At 47.7% G+C, this 12,628-nt stretch overlaps 1 protein-coding gene across 1 annotated transcript; it reads left to right on the top strand.

Moving 5' to 3' along the window:
• The first annotated feature begins 21 nt into the window (after nucleotides 1–21).
• On the top strand, nucleotides 22–12,306 carry LOC144607540 (dickkopf-related protein 3-like). Its single transcript, XM_078424434.1, has 4 exons — nucleotides 22–189; nucleotides 4,742–4,916; nucleotides 6,495–6,690; nucleotides 12,197–12,306. Exons 1-4 carry the CDS (start codon nucleotides 22–24, stop codon nucleotides 12,258–12,260), a joined length of 603 nt encoding a protein of 200 aa, XP_078280560.1. The 3' UTR covers nucleotides 12,261–12,306.
• Nucleotides 12,307–12,628: the final 322 nt, after the last annotated feature.

Consider the following 12,628-nt stretch of genomic DNA (forward strand, 5'->3'; position numbering starts at 1 on the left):
TTCTGCCTCCTCGGGTTGACGATGTGCAGGGCGTTCAAGTTGACGGCTCTTTGGCTGTGCTTCATGGGGTTGGTCCCTGCTGCAAGTGGCTACATCTGGGCTTGGATCCTGTCACTTCCCTACAAGGGGACCCAAGATGTCTCGGCTACGAGGAACTCCGAGCCACTGCCTGGCCAGCTGCAGGATGAGGTGAGTGCACAGCAGATATTGGGAGATAGAGTAACTCAGTGGGACTCGTGCAGCTGGGACGTTGTTAACCGGCGTGGGCAAGTCAATAGACAATAGGTGCAGGAGCAGGCCATTCGGCCCTTCGAGTCAGCACCGCCATTCAATGTGATCATGGCAGATCATACTCAATCAGTACCCCATTCCTGCCTTCTCCCCATACCCCCTGAGTCCGCTATCCTTAAGAGCTCCCTCTTGAAAGCATTCAGAGAATTGGCCTCCACTGCCTTCTAAGGCAGTGAATTCCAGATTTACAACTCTCTGACTGAAAATGTTTTTGCTCATCTCCGTTCTAAATGGCCTACCCCTTATTCTTAAACTGTGGCCCCTTGTTCTGGAATCCCCCAACATTGGGAACATGTTTCCTGCCTCTAACGTGTCCAACCCTTAATAATCTTATATGTTTCAATAAGATCTCCTCTCATCCTTCTAAATTCCAGTGTATACAAGCCTAGTCGCTCCAGTCTTTCAACATATGACAGTCCCGCTATTCCGGGAATTAACCTAGTGAACCTACACTGCATGGCCTCAATAGCAAGAATATCCTTCCTCAAATTTGGAGACCAAAACTGCACACAGTACCCCAGGTGCGGTCTCACTAGGGCCCTGTACAACTGCACACAGTACTCCAGGTGCAGTCTCACTAGGGCCCTGTACAACTGCACACAGTACTCCAGGTGCAGTCTCACTAGGGCTCTGTACAACTGCAGAAGTCGAGCCGAAGGGCCGTTTCCACACTGTGTCACTCGATGACTCTATGACAGGCAGCATCTCTGGAGTGAAGGAATGGGTGACGTTTCGGGTCGAGACACTTCTTCAGTCTGAAGAAGGGACCCACCCGAAACGTCACCCATTCCTTCTCTCCAGAGATGCTGCCTGTCCCGCTGAGTTACTCCAGCATTTTGTGTCCACCTTCGATTTAAACCAGCATCTGCAGTTCTTTCCTACGCTTTAAAGATATTGTCTTGTGTAGCTTTTCATTGCTTCTAAACATTCCAGTGTTTTACAGCCATTTTTTAAAACAAAATCTGTTGTCCGGATCAAAGCTAAAAGGTTTCCAAAGAGTGCGTTTTTTTTCTTTACTCTCTCGTGAAGGGAAAAAAAATCACTGCTTGGAAATCATTTAGCTTTGATTTTTGCAGCTTCTGACATTACTAACTCCCGTATGATTCTGATCTCTCAATCTCTGCATCATTTCTGAAGAAGGTCACCGACCAGTAACATGTTTTCCAGAGGGACACAGAGTGCTGGAGTAACTCAGCGGGTCAGGCAGCATCTCTGGAGAACATGGATAGGTGACGTTTCACAGAGTGCTGGAGTAACTCAGCAGGTCAGGCAGCATCTCTGGAGAACATGGCTAGGTGACGTTTCACAGAGTGCTGGAGTAACTCAGTGGGTCAGGCAGCATCTCTGGAGAACATGGCTAGATGACGTTTCACAGAGTGCTGGAGTAACTCAGCAGGTCAGGCAGCATCTCTGGAGAACATGGATAGGTGACGTTTCTGGTCGGGGCCCTTCTTCAGAAATGATGCAGAGATTGGGAGAACAGATTCAGAAGGGAGTTACTGGAGAACATGGATAGGCGACGTTTCCAGTCGAGAGCCTTCTTCACTTTCTATATGTTCTCCAGAGATGCTGCCTGCCCCGCTGAGTTACTCCAGCACTTTGTCTCCTTTTGTGTAAACCAGCATCTGCAGTTCCTTGTGTAGGAAGGAACTGCAGATGCTGGTTTACACCGAAGATAGACACAAAATGCTGGAGTAACTCAGTGGGTCAGGCAGCATCTCTGGAGAGAAGGAATAGGGTCTGGATTCTCATTTTGAAAAGGCCCAAAATGTCACCTATTCCTTTTTTCCAGAGATGCTGCCTGATCCACTGAGTCACTCCAGCATTCTGTGTCTACCATCTGCTGTTCCTTATTTCCTCACTTCCATTCCGGTTGCTTTCTTGACTAAACGATAGATGGATTGGATGATTGAATTAATAAATCGAAGGTATCACAAAAAGCTGCAGACATCAGTCTGAAGAAGGGTCTCGACCCGAAACGTCGCCCATTCCTTCTCTCCTGAGATGCTGCCTGACCCGCTGAGTTACTCCAGCTTTTTGTAACACCTTCGATTTGTACCAGCATCTGCAGTTATTTTCCTATACGAATCAATAAATCAATGTATTATTCAAAGCACCGTTAACACATCTGAAAGAAAGCGCAAGAGTTAAAAGTACAGGAGTTAATTATTCCCTAAGTTCTCTGCATTAAATTCTACGCTAACTGGCCATGTAAAAATCCAGGACATTAGTTTGTTAATTCTGCCTTTTATCTAAAGCAAATCTTAGGCATGGAAAGAATGCCTATGAACAAGTCCCTCAATATTTAACCAAGAGTTAATGTAAAACTCAGTTGATTCTGGAAGAATAACATTATTCGGAGCTGAGAAAAAATGTGAGCAAATGTTTTTAATTAAATTTTTTCCAAAGTGTAATTTCTACGTTTTGTGAGTAGTTATTGCCAGGATTCAAGAATGAAGCATAGAGGCGGAGATGGAGAGGGAAGAGCAGGGGGGGGGGGGGGGGGGGGGGGGGGAGGGAGGGGGGAGGGAGGGGAGGGGTGGGGAGAGACACAGAGCAATCTCATTTTACGGGAGGGATAACAGTAAACTCATGCAGCACCTAAAGGAGGTTGCAGCCACCTTACTGTTGCAGACTTTGCAAGCACCATTGCTTAAGAAACATTTAGCCAGGTATATGGATAGGACAGGTTTTGAGGGATATGGGCCAAATGCAGGCAGGTGGGACTAGTGCAGCTGGGGCAAGTTGAGAGCACTGGAATCAAGGACATGGGTTTCAGGTGAAAGGGAAGCGATTTAATAGGAATCTGAGGGGTGACTTTTTCCCACATAGGGTGGTGGGTGTATGGAACGAGCTGCCGGAGGAGGCAGTTGAGGCAGGGGACTATCCCAACGTTTAAGAAACAGTTGGACAGGTACATGGATAGGACAGGTTTTGAGGGATATGGGGCAAACGCAGGCAGTGGGGACTGGTGTAGATGGGGCGTGTTGGTCGGTGTGGGCAAGTTGGGCCAAAGCGCCTGTTCCTAACCTGTATCGCTCCATGATCTGAACTAAATGGGCCAGTTTACTGCAGACTGAACTTGTCAGTGGAGCTGCCACTAATCAGTTGTGTAGGAAAGAACTGCAGCTGCTGGTTTAAACCGAAGATGAGACACAAAAAGCTGGAGTAACTCAGTGGGACAGGCTGCGTCTCTGGAGAGAAGGAACGGGTGGCATTTCAGGTCGAGTCTGAAGAAGGGTCTCGACCAGATAAGTCACCCATTCCTTCTCTCCAGAGATGCTGCCTGTCCCGCTGAGTTTCTCCAGCTTTTTGTGTCTATGTATGAAACTGGGCACCCACTGGAACCCACACTGCCACACCATCCATCGCATACAATTCCGAGCACGTTCATTTATCAAGCCTTTAGATTTTTTGTTTAGATTTAGAGATACAGCGCGGAAACAGGCCCTTCAGCCCACCTAGTCCGTGCCGCCCAGCGATCCCCGCACACTAACACTATCCTACACACACTAGGGACAATTTTTACATTTACCCAGCCAATTAACCTACAAACCTGTACGTCTTTGGAGTGTGGGAGGAAACCGAAGATCTCGGAGAAAACCCACGCAGGTCACGGGGAGAACGTACAAACTCCGTACAGACGGCGCCCGTAGTCAGGATCGAACCTGAGTCTCCGGCGCTGCATTCGCTGTAAGGCAGCAACTCTACCGCTGCCTTGTATGTTATCCTGAAATCCATACAGTCATTGAAGTAGTTTTTAATCTGTTGTCACTGAGATAAGAAGGTCAGTGGCCATTTTATACACAAGCCACCACAGATTGGTACGTGTTCATTGGAATAAACGATTGCCTCGCCTTTCCGTGAGTTCCACAGCACAGACACATTGTATTAAGTGACCTTTAACGCTGTAGCCTTATTTCGTTTTATCAAACAAGCTGGGACACTTAACACGAATTTTTTCAAACAGTTAAGAACATTCTGCAAATTAATACACGTTAATATCTATATACTAAAACTCTCGTTTGTTTGTTTGTTTGTTCCTGAACTACAGCCAAAACTGTACACGATAGCGAGACAATTTTGGCCCACCTTACTCACCGTCGTCCCTTTGGTGCTAATGGAAGAAGTTTCATTGAAATTGGTGTTTTATTTTTAAAGTTATTCTCATTTTAAAGTTTAAATCTATCTTCTAGGGAGGGAGGGGGGAGGAGGGAGGATAAGGGGGGAGGGGGGGTTGAGTGGTGGAGGGGGGTGGAGGGGAGGGTGCTGCACCAATGCAGGAGAGGTTTGGGCCCAACGGGTCCACTTGGTCTAGTTTACAATTAAAAACTAACCATCCATCCATGTTTGTTGAATTGACAACAGCCTGTGCTCAGGTGAAAAGACTTGGGTCTTTATGTCGATATTTATATTTTAGTTCAACTTTTCTTTGCCTCGTTCCCCTCAGACACCCTGCAAACTCAACCAGGACTGCAGCACGGGACTCTTTTGCGACAAGCATTTTGGACGCTGCGTCTCTTTGAGAGAGCAAGGTCACTTCTGCCGGCAGGACCTTCAGTGCGCCCAGGGTCTGAGCTGCCTGTTTGGCCAGTGCCAGCTCGCCATCCCCGAGAGACACGAAGGTAAGAAAACTATCACGGTGGCGCAGCGGTAGTGTCGCTGCCTCATGGCGCCAGGGACCCGGGTTCCATCGTCACTACGGGTTCTGTCCGTACGGAGTTTGTACGTTCTTCCCCCCCCCCCCCCCCCCCCCAATCGAGGGTTTTCTCCAGGATCTCCAGTTTCCTCCCACACTCCAAAGACGTACTGTACAGGTTTGTAGGTGAATTGGCTTCGGTAAAATTGAAAATTGTCCCTGGTGTGGGTAGGATAGTGTTAGTGCGCGGGATAGTGTTAGTGCGCGGGATAGTGTTAGTGCGCGGGATAGTGTTAGTGCGCGGGATAGTGTTAGTGCGCGGGATAGTGTTAGTGCGCGGGATAGTGTTAGTGCGCGGGATAGTGTTAGTGCGCGGGATAGTGTTAGTGCGCGGGATAGTGTTAGTGCGCGGGATAGTGTTCGTGCGCGGGATAGTGTTAGTGCGCGGGATAGTGTTAGTGCGCGGGATAGTGTTAGTGCGCGGGATAGTGTTAGTGCGCGGGATAGTGTTAGTGCGGGATAGTGTTCGTGCGCGGGATAGTGTTAGTGCGCGGGATAGTGTTAGTGCGCGGGATAGTGCTTGTGTGCGGGATAGTGTTCGTGTGCGGGATAGTGTTAGTGCGCGGGGTGATTGGTGGTCGGTGCGGACACGGTGGACCTGTATCTCTGCACTAAACTAAAAGTCCCAAACTTGCAGGATTTCAACTTTAGAGATAGAGCGCGGAAACAGGCACTTCGGCCCACCGACCAATGGCCACCCCGTACACTAGCACTATCCTACACACTGGGGACATCCTCACCCCCCTCCTCCTCCCCCTACCCATTCTCTTCCCCTCCATTGGGTCTACGTTTCACTCCCCATCTGCCTTGCTTAACAGATTCCATATCTACGCCCAGGAATTTCATCGTTCTATCTGGGACATATGACGATTCTTGACATTTGCTTGCTCTCTCTACCACCTCCAGCCTTGGTTACTATCTCCACCCATCCCCCCACCCCACCTAACACATCTGCCATCACACCTCCTCATCTGGGTCCACCTATCACTCACAAACCCTTGCCCCACCTCTTCCTCTCCCAGCAACTCTACATGGGTCCACTGCACGGGGGGCCTCCACTGCACGGGGGGGGCACTGCACAGGGGGGGCCCACTGCACGGGGGCTCACTGCACTGGGGGCCCACTGCACGGGGGCTCCACTGCACTGGGGCTCCACTGCACTGGGGCTCCACTGCACTGGGGCTCCACTGCACTGGGGCTCCACTGCACTGGGACTCACTGCAGATGATTTACAGAAGCCAATTAACCAATTAGTGTGGGAGGAAACCAAAGATCTCAGAGAAAGCCCATGCGGTCACAGGGAATAGGGTCTCTGGTGGTGTAAGGCAGCAACTCGACCTGCCCTGAAAGTTGGGAAGGGGGCATCTGGATTCGAACTGCAGTCAAATGCTCCACCACTGAGCTATACCCTCTACCTGTGACTGTGATGCTGCTCCTGTTACTCCAACAGGTTGAGCACTTTGTGTCTATACACATTAACCCCTTGCTGCTTTCACTGTTGTAGGGGCTCGATGCCGACTGGACGAAGACTGCGCTGGCTCCATGTGTTGCGCGAGGCATCACGGGGAAATGATTTGCAAGAAGAAGTTAACCTTTGGAATGGATTGCTATGTACCTGACGGCGGGCTGGCGTACAGCATCAACCAGCTCTGCCCCTGTGACTCAGGGCTCGTGTGCAGCAGCAGCAGGGTCACCAGAGAGTAAGTACAAGATGCAACAAAACTTGTGCACACCCCAGTCCAAATCAATCTGCATCTCCAGATCACGGCCCTCATCTCAGTCTGAAGAAGGGTCTCAACCCGAAACGTCACCCATTCCTTCCATCCACAGATGCTGCCTGACCCGCTGAGTTACTCCAGCACTCTGTGTCTATCTCCTGATCACTACCTGTACCAATCATTTTCATTCCATAAGTCACAATTTTATAAGTCATGGTAATAGAATTGGGCCATTCGGCCCATCATCTACCCCACCATTCGATCATTGCTGATCTATCCTACCCTCTCCTTTCTATCTTGATTTTCCTTCTGTGAGTAATTGTATCTTTAAGGAATGGGTGGCGTTTCGGGTCGAGACCCTTCTTCCGACAGAGTCCGGGGAGGAGGAGTCTAGAGATATGGAGGGGTAAGGCGTGAAAGCAACAGATCAAAGCAGACAATGGTACGGAAGTGTAGAATGGTTCATTGTAAGCCGAGGAGAAGGTGACAAGGATTGGATGCCTCCTTGTCAGGGAGAACGTGTAAACTCCACACAGACAGCACCACAGACAGGATCGAACCCGGGTCTCTGGCGCTGTGAGGCAGCAACTCTACCGCTGCGCCACCGTGCCGCCCTGTTTTCAGTTTGATAACCAATCCACAGCAGTTTACTAGACCAAATAACGCATGCTGCAACCTTATTTAGTAAACATTTGAATGCGGTAACTTAAAGGTCGACTGAAAGTCAGTACAAACCACATCAATGATTTGCTTGCATGTTCTGCAAGTTACAGTTGTCAAAGATGTGCAACGGGTGATGGTGTGAAAGTCGATATATTCCTTCTCTCCAGTGTAGGGCAGCGTTAATGTGCGGGGATCGCTGGTCGGTGTGGACTCGGTGGGCTGTGGGGCCCGTTTCCACGCTGTATCTCTAAACTAAACTCAACCAAGATGTCAGAGAGTTGTGAATCTGTGGAACTCTCTGCCTCAGAAGGCAGTGGAGGCCAATTCTCTGAATGCATTCAAGAGAGAGCTAGATAGAGCTCTTAAGGATAGCGGAGTCAGGGGGTATGGGGAGAAGGCCGGAACGGAGTACTGATTGAGAATGATCAGCCATGATCACATTGAATGGCAGTGCTGGCTCGAAGGGCCGAATGGCCTCCTCCTGCACCTATTGTCTATTGTCTAAGATGCTTAGGAAAAAAACCTGCAGATGCTGGTTTAAATCGAAGGTAGACACAAAATGCTGGAGTAACTCAACGGGTCAGGCAGCATCTCAGGAAAGAAGGAATGGGTGACGTTTCAGGTCGAGACCCTTCTTCAGACTGATGTCAGGGGAGGGGGGGCAGGTCAGTCTGAAGAAGGGTCTCGACCCGAAACGTCACCCATTCCTTCTCTCCCGAGATGCTGCCTGACCCGCTGAGTTACTCCAGCATTTTGTGTCTATCTTCTTTGTCAAACATGATCTCTTAGGCAAACTATATTTACTCCACAAAATATCCTATTACCATTTTGGTAAAAGTTGATTTGAGTATTTTCCTTTTACCGATGCTTGGTCATGGACATAGAGTCATTCAGCACGGAAACTGGCCATTCGGCCCAACTTCTCCATGCTAACTACAATTCCCCAACAAAGCTAGTCTCATATGCCTTTAAGCGTTTTTCTTTCCTAGGCAAGTCAGAGTCAAGTTTATTTGTCACATGCACATACACGATGTGCAGTGAAATGAAAGTGGCAATGCCTGCGGATTGTGCACAAAAAAGAATTAGTTACAGCATATAAATAAAAGTGAATACAGAGAAGGCAAAATGTAGTCCCTGGAGTTATAAAAGTTAACAGTCCTGATGGCCTGTGGGAAGAAACTCCGTCTCATCCTCTGTTTTCACAGCGTGACAGCGGAGGCGTTTGCCTGACCGTAGCAGCTGGAACAGTCCGTTGCTGGGGTGGCAGGGGTCCCCCATAATCTTGCTTGCTCTCGATCTACACCTCCTGATGTATAGGTCCTGCAGGATGGCGACCCTGTCCAAATGTTGTTATCATACCTGCCTCACCTACCCCCTCTGACAGCCACTCCCATATACCTACCACCCGGAGTGAAAAGGTTTCCACTCAGGTTCCTATTTTTCAGTCAGAGAGTTGTGAATCTGTGGAATTCTCTGCCTCAGAAGGCAGTGGAGGCCAATTCTCTGAATGGATTCAAGAGAGAACTAGATAGAGCTCTTAAGGATAGCGGAGTCAGGGGGTATGGAGAGAAGGCAGGAACGGGGTACTGATTGAGAATGATCAGCCATGATCACATTGAATGGTGGTGCTGGCTCGAAGGGCCAAATGGCCTACTCCTGCGTCCATTGTCTAAAGTTTTTCCTTCTCGCCTCTCACTTTAAATCTGTGCCCTCTATTTCTTGTGTCGAAAGGAACTGCAGATGCTGGTTTATACCGAAGATAGACACTGAGTACTGGAGTAACTCTGCGGGTCAGGCAGCATCTCTGGAGAAAAAGGAGGGGTGACATTAACTTTGGCCCAAAGGGTCCCAACTGAAAAATGTCACCTATCCCTTTATTCCAGAGATATTGCATGACCCGCTGAGCTACTCCAGAACTTTGTGCCTACCCTCTAGTTCTTGATACCCCTACCTTTTCTCACATAGTCGGCTTACATTTCCTTACATCTGTGTGAAATATTCTAGATCCATGGGATTTTAGTGGATGATGACCAGTGTATCCATACCACCTTCCTCTAAACTTTTACCAATATCAATTATAATACAGTGGGTGGCACTGAAGATAGACACAAAGAACTAGAGTAACTCAGCAGGTCAGATAGCTTCTCTGTAGAAAAGGAATAGAAACACAGAAAATAGGTGCAGGAGTAGGCCATTCAGCCCTTCGAGCCAGTACCACCATTCAATATGATCATGGCTGATCATCCAAAATCAGTATCCCATTACTGGCTTTTCTCTCCTTAGCCCTAAGAGACAATAGGTGACGTTTCCGGTCAAGATCCTTCTTCAGACTGACCCGCTAAGTTGTGGGCGGCACAGTGGCGCAGCAGGTAGAGCCTCTGCCTTACAGCACCAAAGACCTGGGTTCAATCCTGACTGTGGATGTTAACTGCACGTTCTCCCTGTAACCTGCGTGGGTTTTCTCCGGGAGCTCTGGTTTTCTCCCACACTCAAGATGTACAGGTTTGTAGGTTAATTGGCCTGGCAAATTGTCCCTAGCCTGCAAAGAAGGATTGTGTTAGTGTGTAGTGTACGCGGATCGCTGGTAGGCACGGACTCAGTGGGCCGAAAGGCCTGTTTCTGTGCTGAATCTCTAAACTAAACTAATAGTCCTCATTCACTTCAGACCTGGTTTCCCATGTCTTCACCCATAAATTCAAATTGTAACGTTAATTTGTCTTCCATTTCCCAGTGCTAGTTCTCCAGTCTAGTAAGTGATTCAGGGTAACTTTAAATGCTTTTCCTTTTACATGTCCACACAAGCCCAGTATTTTGGTTTCTCACAAAATTATTCCCACTCTATATTTTTCCCCCCAACCTTATTATCAAAACCATCATATCATACAAAAGTACGATAGATTTGGTAACTAGTTGTTTAATCGGTATGCTGAGAATGATGCATTGCACATTCACTCCGTTCCACGGCCTTCTTTCCAATAAATGCAGAAAAACATTAAGCCAATTTCTGGAAATCATATATTAGGGGAGAGTGCCTTTACACTCATTAGTGGTGAATCTGTGCAACTCGTTGCCACACAAGGCTGTGGAGGCCAAGTCAATGGATACTTTTATGGTATAGATTCCTGATTAGTACAGGTGTCAGGGGTTATGGGTAGAAGGCAGGAGAATGGAGTTGGGAGGGAGAGATAGATCAGCCATGATTGAATGGCAGAGCAGATTTGATGGCCTAATTTTGCTCCCATCACTTCTGATCTTACCTATCCTTCGATCAATTACACCAGTTATAAGGCTAAATAGCAAAAAAGTCACAATGTTTAAGAAACGTTTAGACAGGTATACAGATGGGATTAGACAGGCAGGTGGGGTAGTGTAGATGGGACATGTTGGTTGGCCTGGGCATGTTGGGCCAAAGGTTTCTGTAGCTGGACTTACAGAACTTACAGGGCGGCACAGTGGTGCAGCGGTAGAGTTGCTGCCTTACAGCGAATGCAGCGCCGGAGTCTCAGGTTCGATCCTGACTATGGGCGCCGTCTGTACGGAGTTTGTACATTCTCCCGTGACCTGCGTGGGTTTTCTCCGAGATCTTCGGTTTCCTCCCACACTCCAAAGACGTGCAGGTTTGTAGGTTAATTATCTGGGCAAATATAAAAATTGTCCCTAGTGGGTGTAGGATAGTGTCAGTGTGTGGGGATCGCTGGGCGGCGCGGACCCGGTGGGCCGAAGGGCCTGTTTCTGCGCCGTATCTCTAAATCTAAATACTGCACCCAGAATTGCACACAGTACTCCGAGTGTGGTTTCACCAATATCTTGTACAGCTGAATTATGTCCTAACTTGGTGCACACAAGATTATATTGGTTTAACGACTTAAGATATCTTCGTGCTTCAAATGTGCAGCATTGTGTAAGAGGTGTCTTCCTTAAGGGCCTGTCCCACTTTAGGGGATTTTAAGGCGACTGCCGGCGACTAGGCTGTCGCCGAGTTTGCCGGGGTGCCGCGGGCATGATCGTGAGGAGTCTTCCAAGAATCATAGTGGATCTCAGCGCGTCGCTGAGAAATTATCCGGAGTGAAATTTCTCGGCGACAGCTGGCTTGTCGCCAGGTATCGTTGCTTATTGCGGGCGCTGTCGCATGCTGTCCCCAGGTTTCCTAGGATCTCTTAGATACATTTAGAAGCACGTTATATTAAAATAAGTAATGTCATTTCAAAATACCATAAAATGCTTGCGTTTAACGAATTTATTTACCGTCAGGACATTTGACAGGTAGATTGGAGGCGACAGTTTGACGCTCAGGTAAACATGGGAATTTCACAATGTTTATGGCCATCAGCCATTACATTTAAAGTAGACTCCCAACCCAGATCTGCAACCCAGAAACCAGATATGCATCTCCTGTACATTTTCAAAGAATACCCACAGACTTTTCACAAAAATCCACTTAACCACTTAAAAATTATTTTTTTTTTTTAATACAGCTATTAGTAAACAGGAAGTAAATCCGGTTTATTCCTTGTTACAGTGATGCTTGGTTTTTAAGTAACTCATACAAGATGTTATAGTTCAAAACTCTCAAGTACTTACCGACTTGTCAGTGATTTCAGCGAAAATTAGGACGCCGGAGAAGCATTGACAGGGTGGGAATTTCGCGATGTTTCCGAAGTCGCTGTAATCTCGACCTGACTCAGCATTGTCGTGGTCATTGTCGTCGGGTAAAAGAAAAGATTGGCGATCTGCTATGACTTTGACAGTCGCCTTAAAATCGCCTAAAGTAGGACAGGCCCTTTAGACTTGTCGAATCATCAACTTAAATTATGTTTCCTTACAGGAAAGAGTTTGACCACTGGGGACACACCAACAGCTGGCAATGCCTAAACCCATCCTTGCCCTGATCAAAGAACACTGACTGCCACAGTTGTATATATTTCAATGTTGTAAATACCCGATGTAATATAATCCTAATAAGTAGAACAGTTCAAATGATTTGTTGTAATGACTGGTCACATCTACACTGTTGATGAATGTAATAAAATTCTGTACAGTATTGTCAATTCCCATTGCTCCTGGTGCATTTTTCCCAACAGCAGAGTTCACCATTTATTGCCTGAACTGCTGCTGCATGTATAAACATTTTAGGATGACTAACCTCACTTGAGATGAAACAGTGAGTGAAGTTTGCATGGAAGGACACAAAGTGCTGGAGTAACTCAGCGGGTTAGGCACCATCTCTGGAGAACATGGATAGGTGACATTTCCGGTC

The sequence above is a fragment of the Rhinoraja longicauda genome, chromosome 29, assembly GCF_053455715.1.
Source record: "Rhinoraja longicauda isolate Sanriku21f chromosome 29, sRhiLon1.1, whole genome shotgun sequence".
Taxonomy (NCBI): Eukaryota; Metazoa; Chordata; class Chondrichthyes; order Rajiformes; family Arhynchobatidae; genus Rhinoraja; species Rhinoraja longicauda.

Coding starts and splice junctions, on each gene's coding strand:
- LOC144607540 (XM_078424434.1), top strand. CDS start 22: ATGTGCAGGGCGTTCAAGTTGACGGCTCTTTGGCTGTGCTTCATGGGG. Junction 190..4,741: donor CTGGCCAGCTGCAGGATGAG/GTGAGTGCACAG, acceptor CGTTCCCCTCAG/ACACCCTGCAAACTCAACCA. Junction 6,691..12,196: donor AGCAGCAGGGTCACCAGAGA/GTAAGTACAAGA, acceptor GTTTCCTTACAG/GAAAGAGTTTGACCACTGGG.